The sequence below is a fragment of the Macrobrachium rosenbergii genome, chromosome 35 (genome assembly GCF_040412425.1).
Source record: "Macrobrachium rosenbergii isolate ZJJX-2024 chromosome 35, ASM4041242v1, whole genome shotgun sequence".
NCBI classification, from domain to species: Eukaryota; Metazoa; Arthropoda; class Malacostraca; order Decapoda; family Palaemonidae; genus Macrobrachium; species Macrobrachium rosenbergii.
The window spans coordinates 4,190,633-4,207,410 of NC_089775.1; the positions used below are offsets into that span (position 1 = coordinate 4,190,633).

General features: G+C 40.8%; 1 protein-coding gene across 1 annotated transcript in view; it reads left to right on the forward strand.

Annotated features, from left to right (window-relative positions):
- LOC136856254 (uncharacterized) overlaps positions 1–16,778 on the forward strand; it is a 31,349-nt gene that overhangs the window by 6,515 nt on the left and 8,056 nt on the right. Inside the window, 12 exon segments of the mRNA XM_067133947.1 lie at positions 2,416–2,524; positions 3,940–4,073; positions 4,178–4,330; positions 4,803–5,018; positions 5,661–5,856; positions 6,377–6,555; positions 7,467–7,601; positions 9,798–9,878; positions 11,286–11,496; positions 12,057–14,593; positions 15,850–16,260; positions 16,538–16,776. Of these exon segments, the coding sequence (XP_066990048.1) occupies positions 2,461–2,524; positions 3,940–4,073; positions 4,178–4,330; positions 4,803–5,018; positions 5,661–5,856; positions 6,377–6,555; positions 7,467–7,601; positions 9,798–9,878; positions 11,286–11,496; positions 12,057–14,593; positions 15,850–16,260; positions 16,538–16,776 (4,556 nt within the window). The 5' untranslated portion in view covers positions 2,416–2,460.

Consider the following 16,778-nt stretch of genomic DNA (forward strand, 5'->3'; position numbering starts at 1 on the left):
TCTCTCTCTCTCTCTCTCTCTCACCCAACCCCCTTCCTTCCTACACACAAGACAATCTCATCCCCAGCTATAATACCAATTCTCATTACTGTCTCATCGGCAGTTGTCGATTACTGCTTTTCATCTCTCTCTCTCTCTCTCTCTCTCTCTCTCTCTCTCTCTCTCTTCTCTCTCAACTGCCGATTCACGGAGCTTTGTATTCCGAAGCGACACAGTACAATACTCTAGGCGCATCGTAAACGATAGGCGTTTATTTAATCTTGTTACAGAGCACCTGGTTTCATGGGTGTCACGTGGACGAAGTAGAGAATCTCTCTCTCTCTCTCTCTCTCTCTCTCTCTCTCTCTCTCTCTCTCTCTCTCTCTCTCTCTCTCTTTGTGTGTGTGCACCTACAAACGTCAAAACAAGATAAGATATGCTCTGGGTTCAACTGCCCTCACAAACATTGTTGTTAAGCTTAACAGAGGCCCGCATAGGACTATACCAGCCATCCAGAGAGAGAGAGAGAGAGAGAGAGAGAGAGAGAGAATTTAAAGCATTCTCCTCCTGTTCCTCCCTATCATAAACCTTCGTCAGGTGATGGCGGACGATTCACCTGATAAAAGGAAGGAAATTGGATCCCTTAAACCACCTCTCTCTCTCTCTCTCTCTCTCTCTCTCTCTCTCTCTCTCTCTCTCTCTCTCTCTCTCTCTCTCTCTCTCTCTCCTCCCTACTTCCCAAGGTCACGAGAAGTGTCGCAAGCAAGTGTTGCAGTTTGTCCAATATTTTTGACGTGAGAGAGAGAGAGAGAGAGAGAGAGAGAGAGAGAGAGAGAGAGAGAGAGAGAGAGAGAGAGAGAGAGAGAGAGAACACACCCCTCTCCACGTGATGACAGATTCTTCAGGTCGCGACTTTGGTGATATTATTATTATTATTATTATTATTATTATTATTATTATTATTATTATTATTGCAATCCCTTTGTCGTACTAAGGACGTCATCCTAAGTATACCCAAAGAAGGATGTCCCCACGACGTATCCTACAGGAACAGGGTCTTATCTCCTAATCCTTCATGTAGGATTCTTTCTCAATCCTTCCATACAAAAGGATTTTTATTTTTTTTTCTCTCTTCAAAATCTAGTCTCTCTCTGTGAGGTCACTGACCTCTTGTGACCTCGGGGTCACAATCCTCCAGTTATTCCGGAGCTAATTTCCCAATTGAACGTCATTAAGGGGTCAAGTTCATCAAGGAGAGAGAGAGAGAGAGAGAGAGAGAGAGAGAGAGAGAGAGAGAGAGAGAGTCAGTCTCGACTCGCAATTAACTCATGTCACGTACGAAATCGTGATGCCAAACTCACTCTCTCTCCCTCTCTCTCTCTCTCTCGGGGGTGATAGATCTCTCTCTCTCTCTCTCTCTCTCTCTCTCTCTCTCTCTCTCTCTCTCTCTCTCTCTCTCTCTCTGGGGGTGACAGAACCCGCTGGGTACTGCTAGATAATTGGTCTTAATTCGCTAATTAGCTGCAAAAATGGCGCATTGTGGTCTAGCAGCTGATGTTAAGTGAATTGGCGACTGATTTTTCTCTATTTTTTTGGTCTTTCACTCTTCCTTACACATCTTTTTGTATACTTTAAATGTATACAATCTCTGTGTATACATATATTCATATGTATACACATACATAACCTTGTATGAACTCGGAAAGTAGATAAAATAATAAATAAACAAAGTCGCCATGACGTGTTAACCAGAGGCTAACTCCGTTGGGACTATGCCTAATCTGCTTTTCCTCAAATCTATTTTTGGGGTGAGGTTGCTAGGCCCTCACCCCTTCCCCCAGTCTTTTAGCGACCCACCACAGTCGCCTATAGTGAGAGTAAAGCCATATCTTTATTATTTATTCATTAATCAAACATTCCCCACGATACACCTCCGTCATACCTCGTAATTGGCGCCATTTACAATACCTGGCAATTAGCCACTGAGGTTTTTAGAACTTTTTATTATTATTATTATTATTATTATTATTATTATTATTATTATTATTATTATTATTATTTATCAGGGTAATGAGGACATTACAAGGTCAACAGAACTGTTTATCGCTGTCAAATAAAAGCATTCCTCGCGCATGTGATCATCGGTCTAAAAACCTCAGTCACATGCTTGCATAAACAAGCATTGTATTCAGCGGAGTCGCTGCTTTCAGGCGAATTTGAATTTAAAATACGGGCAAAGCAGAGAATAAATGTGTCTGTGTATACATACACACCTACACAGTATTGTTGAATGTGTATTTTAACAAATAGACCCAGAAAGACAAAACTAGGTCTAATTTTCTCTCTTAAATAAATTCTAGAAAAATCATATTTATTGTTGTTTTATTCATTCGTTCAGCATCGCATCTAATGTATGTTGTTTTTCTCTTCTCGCAGATGGTTGTAAATAGCGAATTTTAGCGGTTGTAGACTGAAAAACAAATGACAGACGTCATGAAGAATAGAAACGCAGCCGAATATTTTCGAAGCCTCTCCCCGCTCAAAGGTGAGTTCAATTTTTGGTAATGTTTCTCTTTCTCTGTTTCTACCCGCTTCAGTTTTGGTAGTGCTTCTACTACTCGGAAGCATGTCGTGGGAGGGTTTTTGGGGGTGGATTGGTTAGGAACCACACAACAAAAAATGAACTTTCGGAATTGAAGGCTGGCTCATTCTGGCTGCCCAAAAATTGGCCTTAAAACATGGCCCTGTGCAGGACCACGTTTTAATACCATGTATATATTTCATACTTAAATTAATTGTATGCATATTTTTTATGTATATGTATATATAAATATGTTTATTATCATTTAATCTAATGTATATATTACTCTTTAAATCTTCACGACTAGATCTATCCACATGCCTATTTATTTATTGGTTTTATTTTCTGTCTCTGGTTAAACCGTTTTCAACCAAAACCGGTGGTGGTGGTGGTAATTATGGCCATGTTTTATTATTATTAGTAGTAGTATTAATAATAGTAGTATTATTAGTGGTAGGAATAGCATTACCAGTTGTAAAAGTACAAAAGTTAAAGTAGGCCTATATTTACTGAAAAAATAACCAGCGTGCATAACGTGTTGTGTTTCTGTATTGTAAGTAACAATAATAATAATATTAATAATAATAGTGTCTTCCTCTGGTCTGGCTATGACCTACAGCAGTCAGCTATCCACCAGGTACCTGATTCAGTGCTTAGGTCAACGGAGGTACTATAATGTATCCAAAACATTTCATTATTACTATTATTATTATTATTAAAAGGTAGTACTAATATTGGTATTGATCAAGAGTATATATATCATTTGTATTTAACCTTTGCTCCAAAAACTGTCTTACTTAATTGTTATTAGCGTAATCTCTCATCCCACTAATGTAGCTCATTTGACTTTTTTTAAACAAATTTTGGGGAAAAAATCAAATTTTTTCAATTGAAAATGGTTTTAATTACCTCGTAGGGAACCTTTTACCTGCTTACACCAGACTCCCAAGGCCCCTTTGTAGGTTACAGTAACTATGCAGTTAGGCCTAGTCATGGTGGTTGGTCTAAGCGATAATATTCACAAAAAGGTTGTAATCTTTGCTAAATATTTCATGATGAATGAAAACTTTATTATTATAATTGTTTTGGAACCTTTTTTCAATTGGTACGCCCTTTCTTTCGTTTCAACGTTGGGCCGTCTATAGGTTAAGCACGACGAGCCACCCATGATTGGATGTCCCCCTAGTGTTGCCATTTGTGTGTTTATTATTAACATCTTTTAAAATTAACCAAGATTCCAAGATGTTTTTACTGTTAAACTGGAATTAATGTCTGAGAACTGAATCTTTCCATCAATTTTGACTCACAAATGTCGAACGATTAGTTTTAAATCGATTCCAAAATGAGTTTCCGTAGACTCACTCCTCTTCTTCTTCCAGCGGACGGAGGGCCTTCGGGGGCCAACTCGCACGAGTCGCGGGCGCACAACGGCAGGTCTGGGAGGTGCCACTGCTGCCCTTACGGCTACCACATCGACTTGGACTTCGTGAGATACTGTGATATGTTGACGCAGGTGAGATCATTTTCCTTTTATTTTATATTTAATTTTGATTTTGATTTAGTGTGATAGTAAATTATTAGTGCAGTATTATTAATATTACCTGTTATTATCTCCAGGGATCCAAAAATGACAGCCCCACCTTACGCCAACTGAAGAAACTGAAGCGGGCGCGGCGCCGGCAGACCAAATCCATGGAGGTGCTCCTAGGCCTAACGTCCGGCAAGGAGAACGAAGTGCCTGAACTGCCGAGTCAAGAGAGACTGGAGATTGTACGTTTAAAACAAAAGTGGTGCTTTTCCCGCGATTGTTGGCCTCAGGGAATGACCAAGACGGGAGTCGTGCTCCGCCGTCTTGATTTAGATTCAAGCTTCTATGTCTGTGACCTTGTTGGGACAGTTTTTTTGTGTTTATGAAAAAGGCCTCTTTTTGTAATTGCTATGGGATCAGCTAGCTTCATAATACTCTTGGATGATGACCTATCTTGTACTGTACCAAGTTCTGTAATGTCCCCTTTCATTTTATTCTTCTCCCAGAATCTTTTATTTTTATCATTTAGGGATATAAATGGCAAGAGCTGCCCTTAACATTGTATTTTCAGTATAAGAAAAACAATTCTTTACTTAGAACCACCTTGAAGCACACATCTTTGTCTTATAATCAACTTGAATTTTTCCTCGTATTAGTAACTACGTGAAAGTTTGCGTAACCTGATGCCCCCCTTTCTCCTCCCGCGATGCGAAGATCGAAGAACCGCAGAAGAAAGACCCAGCGAGCCGCCACATCATTTCGCCCAAAGTTCACAGGACCCACTCGTGGCGAGAGAAGACCCCGCCCCCTCTCCCGCTGAGACAGTGCAATACCCTTAGAAGGACTCTGCATCCAGAAGTCACCAGCGCGACACATTCCACCTCAGCTGTGAATTCCAGCTCAGATCTCAATGCCAGCGAAGCTCTCCAGGTGAGACGTGAGGAAGCTCGGAGGGAGGAAATAGAGAAGTTAGCAAGTTTCAGGCGAGACTGAGGTTTTGGGGTGTGAAAATGTTACGTATTGAAAAGTGTAGTGGGTCGTTTCCCTAAGTGAAAAGTTCAGACATAGCCATAGCTTTTTCTTCAGTCAAGACTTTCATGAACTCTAAGGCCCTCTTTTCATTTCCCCTGTGAACTTTTTTATCTGTTTATTAGTAAACCTATTACTTTTGGACTGGGCCATTGTTAGAAGTACAAACACCACCCTGCTTACAAACAAGTTACAGTACGTTCCTAATGGCCGTTTAATGTTGAATTGCTTCTGAGTTGGTTACTGTAAAGTATGATATAAAGTCAATATTGTACTGTACGTTTTTTCATCCTAAAACACAATTCACTGTACGTATAGTAATGTATTTTATAGAACAGGCCTGCATGACAAAATTTGAACTTACAAGTGGCAGAGGGGAGCGCTCTGAACACAATTTTAATTTGTGATCCTGTTTGTAGGTTAAATGTTCGTAAGTAGGGTGGTGTCTGTATTTACAAACCCATATGGGCGTGGGAATTAGTTGCTTGGCTTTTAAAGGGTGCTCGTTTATATTCAGTACATCTCGTGCCGCTTTTTCAACAGGAGGCCGTTCTAGACTTTGAGGAGATGCTCGAGAACTCCCAGGATGCCCGCCGTCACAAGAGTCGCTCGGAAACGCTGCCTGTGGACCTGTCCTCGTACAGCAATGCATCCCACCAAAGCCTTTATGCCCAGCACTACCCCTTAAGCCCAAAGCTGGGGTCCAGTCTTGCACGATCACACTCACTTCCAAGGCAGAGTAAGTGTGAGACATTACTGTAGCTCGTTTTAGGCGAACAGTTGGTCCAAGTGGTTGTTAGCCCCTGCATAGATTCCTTTTAGTAAAGGTGAAGACTATAATTTTACGTATTTGTCATTGCTTGTGTAGATGTGACATTGAGTTTATTTTGTGCAGAACATGCTCGTGGCAACTTCTGGTGAGAGAGAGTAGGATATTCCGAAGAATAATTGCTAATGATAAAATCTAATGATTGTCTTTGCTAATTTCGTGTCATCCCGATCTTTGTGAATGTATTTTTATATGTCACCTTGTATGCCTGGTCCTGGGAGATATGGGGCAGAGTCTTCAAGTTGTAGCATTTTGTGATTTAACAATGTAAATTCATCCCATGTTCTCGTAAATGTGTTGCACATGCAGTTTATAACTGAGAAGTGAGGCAATGATGATTACATATTATGTCTGTATTTTTTACTCAAAGCATCACAGCAGGCATAAACCTAAAGGCTAGTCTCCTTCTTAATTCTTTGTGATGTTCCAGTACTCGACGAATCGCCTCTGATGCAAAGACGCCAGCGCACAAACTCCGTCTCGTCACTCTGCTCCGTCTCGTCTGCGAGTGGATTACAGAATGCGACTACTGTTGGGGTGACCCCAAATGGTGGTCAGTCTACAGTCACAGGATACTTGCCTCCTAACAACGTCGGAATAATACAACAGGTAAGTGTCCTTTCGGAAGAATTTCCCCCCTCCCCCACAAGTTATTAAAACAGTCGACGTCTTAACGCCAACATGATTAAAAAGATTTTAAGCAAATCCAGTCAGGAAAAGCCTCGATCAGTATTCTCACTGACGACATCATTACTTGACCCTACGGTGATGAGGACACAGGTACTGTTATCCATTGTGCCAAAAAATGTCAGATGAAAAAATCTAACTTTTTTATGAAGTAGGAGACATGAGGTTTAATTGGCAATGATGACTTGCAATATTTTGATTTTTTACTTTGACGGTAATTTCATTAGATCCCAATCCCAGTATTAGAGTCGAGATTACCGCAGTACCTTGTGCACGAAATAAATGAAAACAGTCGGTCGTTTTGATCGGAAACGTTTCAACCCTGACTTTTGCTATATGTTGAGAATATTGAACACGAAAGAATACTGGCTAAGCTTCACTGGATTAATGCCTGCTAAGTGGATATGGCAGTGAAAAGCATTTCAAACACTAATTCTAGAGCTTTCTAGAGCTTGCATGAGTGAGTGTAGCTTGTTTCCTGACACTGCTTAAAATAATGCTCACAGCCTTGTAAAGTTTATTAGACTTCATCAGAAAAAATTACTGTTGAGGTATTTTTCTTTATCATTACATTGTATTGGGTCTGTTTTTTTATTATTATTCTCACGGTAGACCGGAACTGAACCTTAACAAACTGTTCGTTCCCTTCATTAAAGTCAGACAGGAATCATGGAGGAATTCACAAAAAAAATAGAGCTTTTTTGTATCACTGCCACTTACTAATTTTGTAACACTTGATCAGTAGAGCAATCAGTGGTGTTGGGGTAATAATAATGAGGACAAAAATGTTGATTGCAGAAATGGGGGAGCTTTTCTAATAATCTGCCTTTTAGCAGACAGTGCCCAATCGTCTGTCAGAGGCTTTAGCTGCTCTCAACGCCGCTCAGGGGTACCCACCAACACATCCAGACCTCGATGCCATGAGCATTGCTTCTGGCATGTCGGGCGTCAGCACCTCCACACTGCAGGTAGCGTATTCAAGTCTTGTGTACTTCGGACGGCGCAAAGCCTCGCTTTGACTAATGTCGGCGCTTGAGCTGAAGCCATTGCTGTGTTTTGTGTCGTGATGTCTGTACGTAGTTCCACACTCACACGTAAAATGTTCTTGCGAACCGCTTTTGACTAAACCCTGGCATTGTCTGTAGACCAGTTCGTAATCACGCAGTTACAAACGACGGACTTCTCGCATTTTGTACAGGCGTTAGAAAGCGTCGCCGTAGCTTTGGGCCGTGCATTTGATAGCGTACAGCTTTGCCGTTCAGGGCTTGAATGATTATGATTGTGCTTCGTTGAAAGAAATGTCTTTAAATCCTCTTCAGAGAGATAGGTAAAATAATGCCACTATAAATGTAATGTATTCAGTTATTTCTTCTTTATTTTTATGGTATGCTGATCAGGAATAAACTACAACGGAAACAAATGTGGCCGTGCTAGGCACACTGACATTCATTTGATATCTGTTTCAGGTGCGATTTGGGGTGTTACAATCTTATATCAGAACTGTTCATTGTTGTTTATTGATCCTTATCGCAATTGTGTACATGCATTACTGAAATTCCTGACCTTTGGTTAATTTATAAATTAAATATTCAGCATTGTGATTACTGTACATCACAAAATACAGAATTTGCTGTTGTTATTAATCAGTGCCGAATGAAAGTTTTGTCCTTAGCTTAAGTAAAAATCTTAAAATATTGCTCTGATTGGCCACTTCTTTTGAAATGAACGTTCCTCTTATGATAGCTGAGAAATTTTATATGACAAATAAATAGTTCATACAGTTTGCCACAAAAAATTAACAAATGCGGTACAGTTACACAATTTTTCAAAACATTTTTATTCTTCAGTGCTCTTCATAAGTGATTTAAGGTTCTTGTTTTATATGCATCTTATTTTCAGCTTAATCATTTGATATTACAGATACCTTCTGTTCCTGATAAGTAGATTACCAGCTGTGCATGTCACATATTTCCAATATACTTGAGTAACTTTAGAGCAGATTTTTATCTTTGTAAGTACAGATCATTGCTTCAGACAGCCTTTATCCTCATGTTTGAAGTGGGTTCGCATATACAGTACTGTACTGATTCGGCAAAAAGATGGTGGTTTTCGAACACAAGACCAATTGAGCTGTGGTGGGGAGCATGACGTAAAGAGTTACAAAAAACTGGACAATCTTTTATATGAGGAAATGATTGGAAGACTTCAAAGTAATCACTGATTTTGACTTTGCAGTGCTAATGTGAATGCAAACTGCAATTGTAGAAGCTTGGAAAGGTTTAAAAGTACCAGTTATATATAGCTACTAGCATGAAAATGACTTGTCCTGAATGCAAAGCTTTTGGCACCAGGGAATACCAGTGGGAGATGGAATGCCACTTTTGTGGAGGTTAATCAGGTGACCCTCACTGATGCTGGAAGCTTTTCTCCCAGTAACTCAGGAGCCAGTAGATGGAGAAAAAACTCTGACCACTTTTTTAATCTAGGACAAAAAGGCTCATGAAAGTTTAGGTAGGATCTGTGGAAGAAACAGAGGAGGAGTAGGAGGAGGAGGAGGAAAAAGGATGTCTGTTAGGAAATGAAGGACATAAAAATGTGAATCAAGAGAAGAAACAGAGTCAGTGATCACCAGGTCAGAGAGGTCATCATTTTAAAATGAGACTCATTAAATTGAGGAAGCCTGAATCTTGTGCCAGCAAGTAATCAGGCCCACATAGGAGTCAATATTTAGGATTTTGACAGTAAGACAGGTTAAAGGAAGACCATATAATCATAAAAAAAGGGTCCTTTCAATTTTGACAAGTCTGCGTAATTTATCCATCCTGTAGAATGGTTGGAAGAATAGTAGTCAACGATAGGTGGTTGAACTCCGATAGAGTGGAACAGAAATAGGAACAGTTCTTGGAGTGATGGAATACCACTATGACAAGTCCAGTTAGCAGGACCATATCTTGTTAGCCAAGTGAGTCAGCCACTTCAGACCAAGGTGTCAAGACTCTCTGAGGCAATGGTTTGCTTGCAAAGCAAATATATTCGTCAAAAACACAGTTATTACTAAATAGTTTCAAATCACATTACCCAATATCTTTCTTCAGATTCAAAATCATACCCTTATGTCTACAGACTTGATCGTCATCTTTATCTTTTGTTTTCTCTTTATAAAGTCCATCCGAGATCAAATGGCATCCAGCCTCACGCGATTGAAGGAACTGGAGGAGGAGGTGAAGAATATCCCTATGCTACAGGTAAAGTATCGGACATCATTTTAGCTGTCCTGTGTTCATGTATCTTGACGTAATCCCTCGGTATACAGTCGGCCCCTGGTATTCGCAGGGGATGCGTACCGCTTCCCCCCTGCAAATAGCTCAAATCCACGAATACTTAAAACCCCCTCTAAAAACACTTACAACTGCCTATTTCGATAGTTCAAAACAAAAATGCTTATTCCTGAATATTTTCAGTTTTATCACAAAAAGTGCATTTTGTCACGACAATGATATGAAAATACAGTAATTAGTGAATATTTCTCTATGAAAAATACCACGAATAGGCGAATTTCCCGCGAAAAATGTGTACATACGTTCCACAGAAAAATCAGTGAATAGATGAAGCTTCGAGTCCAGAACCGCAAATAGTCGGGGGCCCACTGTACCCTGACTTGATTTATATCTTATGAATTTATTTATATGTAAATACAAACCTTTCTTGTCGCTGGGCATTTGATGTGGTTTCAAGATAGTAGGGAAGTTCATCAAAGCGAGATCCATGTATTTATTTTTTTCAAAGCATTGTTTGTAGACTTTAGAATTTGCTGAATTTTGACATCAAACTTAACTTTTTTTATCCCCAGAATTAGTTAGGTTGATATATAATGAATTGACAGAGGAACCAATGTTATTTCAGCTCTTTAAATGTAAGCTAACTTGTTTTTTTAGCTTTCTAACAATTGAAGTGTGTTCATATTCTTTATGTAGGAATTGTCTTTCACTTAATATTCAAAGCAAAAACATTGTCTCCAAGATGAACTCAAAACAGGAAGGAACTTCTTGAGCCAATGATTAAAACTCCATAGTCTTTCAAAGGTGATTAGAGGAATTACAGAGAAATTAGAGTAATGTCATATGAAGTAGTATAGACTTGCCCAGTACCTTGTGCATCATGTTTCAGCATTCAAATTCTTCGTTTGTTTTCTGTGAAGTGGAAAAATATAAGTAAACAGAAACCTCTTCCTTCTTTTCATGCTTTCTCAAAGGATATCATTGAAGAGGACCCTGAGGTATGAAGTAAAAGAAGAGTAGAATGCTGTATTGTCAGATATCTGTAACATGTAGGACTTGTTTTAATGTCTGGCAAAGTGTCGAGGAATAGTTTTTATGTATGGAGACATTTCAGTTCGTTATTTAATAGGTCTCGAGTCCCTGCTGAATCTAGTGAGTTGCTTTTGTAATCAATACAGAGGTATTTGTGGCCACTAAAGTAGTTAGGATAGTTTTATGACATTTCACAAATATCTAAGACATTTTGATTTAACGGAATAGTGTTGCACTGTGAGTCTTTAGGCCTAAGAGGAACAAGTTTAAAACATCTGGATTACCATTAACAATACCACATGATAAAGATCCTTATTCAGGTCTCTTTCTATAAAAACACAGATTAAGCTAAACGTCCTCAAGGAAGAGAAACGCCTGCTGATTCAGCAGTTTAAAAACTTCCAAAAAGGTGACGATCCTGCCTTGCTATTGCCGCCGAGCATAGACGGAGATGTGTCGGACATGTCCGAAGATGAGCTGGAAGGCCGACTCCACCACCTGAGGAACACTGGCATGGTCACTCCACGGACGCGGCGAAGACGAAGTGAATCACGTGAGTTTGGGGCCGTTTTGCGTTACTTTGGATGTGTCTTTTGTGTACCTTTTAATGTGATGATGGGATGCTTTAATTGGCCAGTTGATGATGAGGAAATATGCAGACACCACCCTACTTACAAACAAGTTATGTTCCAGATGGTTGTTTGTATGTTCAATTGTTTGTAAGTTGGTAGCTGTACTCTTCCACGCCTATTTAAATATAGTATGATATGAAATCAATAAAGTACTGTACGTTTTTCATCCTAAAACACAATACACTGTACGTATTGTATGTACAGAATAGGCGCACTAAAAATTTTAACGTACGAGTGGCAAATGGGAGCACTCTGAACACAATTTTGATTTGCGATCCCATTTGTTTGTATCTCTGAATGTTTGTAAGTAGGGTGGTGCCTGTATATATGTGGTGGTCAGTTGCAAGATTAAAAGTGCTAGTGAAATTTAGTTGTTGATATTTAGAACTCACTTGTCTCATTGAATTTCAGCGTAAAGGAAATTTGTTTTAGCTATACAGTACATTTTCCCTTGCTTATTTACTTATTTATTTTTTTGCAGCTCTAAGAGTCAACTTAGAAGAGTTTCATTCATATCGTCGAGCAAGAAGAGGATCAATTTCCGAAGGCTCGGAGGCAGATTCAGTCATCGAGGAGTTTCCCCTTTTCATCAAAGAGGCAAATGATCACATCCTGGACAGAAGGGCAATAAAAGACCTGTCTTCAGAAAGACGGTCTAGTTTAGACAAGTCGGGTAAAATCTCTGGTCACGGTTTGCCGATTACTCCCTCCATCGCCCGAAAACAAGTCAGGGATGCGGCCACTAACTGCAGGGTGCTGACGAGAGATATTGGAGTGACTCACGTCGGGTTGAGAACCCGTTCCGTCGGAATCACGACCGACAGGATGGAAGTGGATAAAAAGAGGGAGATCAAGGCCAAGCCTTGTATGCTTTGTTACGAAAGGAACAAGAAGACGTTCGACAGCAAGAGTGTGGGGACGCCGCTCGGCTCCCAGAAGGAAAAGACGAGAAGGTTAAGCATGAGCAGCGTTTCCCTGGAATGTTTCAATCCTGACGACAGTAATTTCGACTTGAAGGACGCGCTGGAAAAGGACAGCAATTCCAAAAATGCCTTTTTGCAAAAACTGGGAAGGAAATCGGCTATAATAAGTCGTCTGTCAGAGCCGCAGCTAGCTCCACCTGTGCTGACATTTGACAACTCCACCAACACGGAGACGATAAGGAAGAGGGACCAGAGAACGTTTACGACTCTCAGCATGAACAACCTCTTCACGAAAGCGGACCTGAACGAGCACATCGCAAAGGCCAGGAAAGACTGGGAGTCTAGACAAGGGGAGCTTTTTACCAGAACAGACTTGAACAATGAATTGGCAAAGGCCAAGAGAGAGTGGGAATCGAAGCAGAGTGAGCTCTTCACCAGATCGGAATTGGAGGAGCACGTGGCAGTCGTTAAAAGAGAGTTTGAGACCAGGCAGAGTGAACTTTTCACCAAGACAGAACTAGAGGAACGTTTGGTGAGAGTCCAACGAGAATTTGAGGCCAAGCAAAGGGAAATGTATACAGAGACTGAGCTGAATGAGCATTTAGCAAATGCTGCAAGAGACTGGGAGGCCCAGAAGGCTGAACTCTTCACTAATGAAGACCTGAAGGCCTACTTAGCCCAAGCTAAAGAAGAATGGGAGTCCGGTCGAAAGGACCTCTTCACGAGAGACGATCTAGACGGCCATTTAACAAAAGCCAGGAGAGAATGGGAATCCAGCCAGAGTGAGTTATACACAGAGGATGACTTAGAAAGACATTTAACGGAAGCCAGACTTGCTTGGGAAGCTAAGCAAGCGCAGCTGTTGGCCCTCGAGAGGTCAGGCAGACCTCTAAGCGTTAACTGTGCAATTCAGGTGTCGCTGGATAAACCTGCCATCGATAAGTCCGGCATACAGCCATTACGTCAGAGTGTCGGGGTCATGGCTCAGCCCAGTTGTGTGAGCGTAGGTGTTAGCCAGGACAAAATCGGTGATAATTTCTGTGACAAATGTGCCAACATTAAGACGCGGTCCGTCGCCATAGGCGACGGATCCATTTCTTCCTTGGTTTGTGATAGATGTTTTAATATTAAAGTGAGATCTGTTGCCAGTGGGGATTACAGATTGACTGATATGTGGTGTGAGAAGTGCTCAGCTTTGCAGACTCGAACAGTTGGCTGTAGCAGTGATAGAATAAATGATCGTATCTGTGATCGTTGTGACAATGTTCGAACGCGCAGTGTAGCCTCTGGGTCTTCCTTGCCGGCGGATGTTCTGGTTAAGGAGAGTCAGTCTAAACTCAAGAGTAATGCTTACGTACAAACTAAGGGGGTAGACACACGTACCACAAGCGTGAATACGTTGCCGATAAGTTTGAAGAAAGATGAGCTCGGCAGTGAAACAAGTGCAACGCCAAGTCCGGCCCTCACGCCAGAAGTCGAACGGAGGTCTTACGGCAGCTCTGGGGTCCGTATTTGTGACAAATGCCACGAGACTATACAGTCTGTTGCTAAAGACTTTGTCAACACCAGTGGGACGGGGTCTTCTACAAATTTGCCACCGATTCCTCCACAGATATCCAAAATCCCACGATTGGTTGACCTAGCAAAAGTTGAACCAAGAATTGATATTCCAGTAGTCAAGAATATTTCCAGTCTAGAATCAAGTCTGACTGAATCTCAGCTATCGAGTATGAACAACAGTTTTGTTGACACCAAAGCCTCCATGCAAACCTCCACCAGTTTTAGACAGAGCGAAGTTGACCTTAAACCAGCTAAATCCGATCTGTTGCCAAGCAGTTCTTACGAAACTGCGGGGAAGAAACTCATTCAGAAAACCTCTTCCGGAACAAAACTCTCGGAATCCATTAAGTCAAGTTCAGAAAGCAGCAAGATTCAGGAATCTAAAGAAGTGAAAAGTAATGTCGTGACCAGGACGGGCAGCTTTTCAGAGAGGACCAGTACTTCGAAGGCAGCCCAGCCGACCGGTATCACTCTTACCTCCGGGGGTTCGTCGAAGACGTCGTCTGGATTTCCGTCCATGAGTAACTCTCCGCAGGTAAGGGCGGCCTGTTTGAAAGTATGATAATTCATTGCTTTATGCAGTCTCCTATGTATAATATATTTTACATGCAAGAGTTATAATGTCCAATTTATTACACTGGTTCTGAAGCTTACAATTACATAAAGGATTATGAAGTGTCTGTAAATTATCAACTTGAATTAAATGCTTTTGGGTGGAATGTAAAATTTAGGCCAAAGACCAAGCACTGGGACCTAAGAGTTCTTTCAGCACTGAAACGGAGGCTGAGAGTAAACGGTTTGGAAAGTGTAACGGGAGGAAAGCCTTGCAGTTGGTCAAACAATTGTTAGGAGAGAGTGGAAAGTAAGATGGAAGAAAGAGAATATGAACGGAGGGACAGTAAAAGGAATGAACGGGCTTAAAGCTAGAGGTCAAAGGAACACTGCAAAAACCTTAAGTAATGCTTACAGTGCCCCTTGTGAGATGCACTGATGGCACTGTCCCTATAGGAAATAAATGCTTGGGGCACTAATCAGTATGAAGAGTCTAAATCTAGTATGATTAGAGAGCAATTAGAAATTACTAGTGGATATATGAGGCTTCCTATACCCAAGAGAATATAGATTATGCCTTTTCACAATGGGGTTGCATCCAGACCAAATTTTAATTTTTTTAATGCTTAGAAATCTTGTGCATGTTGTTAACTAGAAAATGCCTCATAAATTCTGCATAGCTGAATGCATAATACATCTAACTCCTTGTGTTCACAAAGTTGGAGTGACAGCTTCCAGTCTTGTATAACGTAATTATAAAATCCCTTTTCCAAGGGAAACAGGTTTTGATAACAGGACTTAACCACAACAACAGAGAGGACTAATGTAAAGCATTTCTGTGCCAAGGGCGTTTGTCTTTTTTTAATCCCTATTTTATTGCACTTTTCATAAAGGGATCAGGCAGTGCCTTCAAGGACATTAACATCTAGAATGGTATGCAGCTGACTAAGAGTTTTTTCGTAATTATTCATCGTTTATTTTATTTCTAGTGCCGGTGGTCACTGGTGCTTTTTATCCATTATCAGATACGCAAGTCCACTTAATGTCTTTTCTTAATCTTATCAGATAGATTGTGTTACCAATAATCACTTGACTTGATCTTACACACGTCACTTGGGATCACATAGATTTTGTTTGGCTGTGGGACTCCACGCAGTTCTGTTGGAGCTTATATACTTTGAATTGTGCTTTGTGGTGGCCTGCCATTCCATGAAATAAACTGTAGCGTGTTAACTATCATGGGTTGCTGTAATAGTAAGGATGATGTCGAGAAAAAACTTGAGGAGATATTTCACGACGAGGAAAAGGAGGAGGGAAAATAACGCCTTGATTATGAACGGTCACGCAATAGCGGCCGACTTCAGAGGCAGATTAAGTACGCAGGGGAAGCAGTTGCCGAACTCCGAAGAGTGGTCGATAATTGGTAACCCCCTCGACGATTGTGGCTTTATCGACTTTAGCGAATTTGACGGCAGTGGGCTTTATGCCGTTCAGAGTTTGCATGGGGACACTGTCAGGTTTTCCAAGGATGTCCGTCTAGACGAAGAAACTGACTTTGTTAGTCTGGAAGGCCTGTTTACGTTTGAAAATCCTCTTAGTGACAGTGAGGAAGGGGACTTTCTCGAGGATGATATTATATTTGATAGGTCGGTAAGTGATTTACGAGATGTTTTATGAGACCGTAAGCTTCGATTAAGCTTGGCTTTACCCAAGGAATGTTCCATAGATAATTCCAGTCCAACCCACTGGTGTGCAAAAAGCAAAATAAAGTCAGTGGACCTGAGTTGCTATTAGCAGTCTACAGGTTAAATACCAAGTGGAAAAGATACTTCCTCTGTAAACCAAGGTCCTGAATCTAGGTAGTTAAAAATAAGACTCAGCGCCGCATGTTAAAGATGCCGTTTAATATCTTAAATCCATTTCGCAGGTGAAGCGTGTACCTTATACAAGACAACAGACCTACACAAAATTTTCTGAGGGTGTCGTGAATTTGGGATTTGACGAAAACACGGACGCACAGAGCGCACGGAAGCAGGAATCTGTCAGCGACGAAACACAGCTAGAAAGTTCGCAGAGCAAAGGAACGGACACAAGCAAATACAAAAGTCCTACCTAAGAAAGCAAAAGAAAAAGAGGAAACGAAAGACGCCAACTCCAAGGAAGTAAGT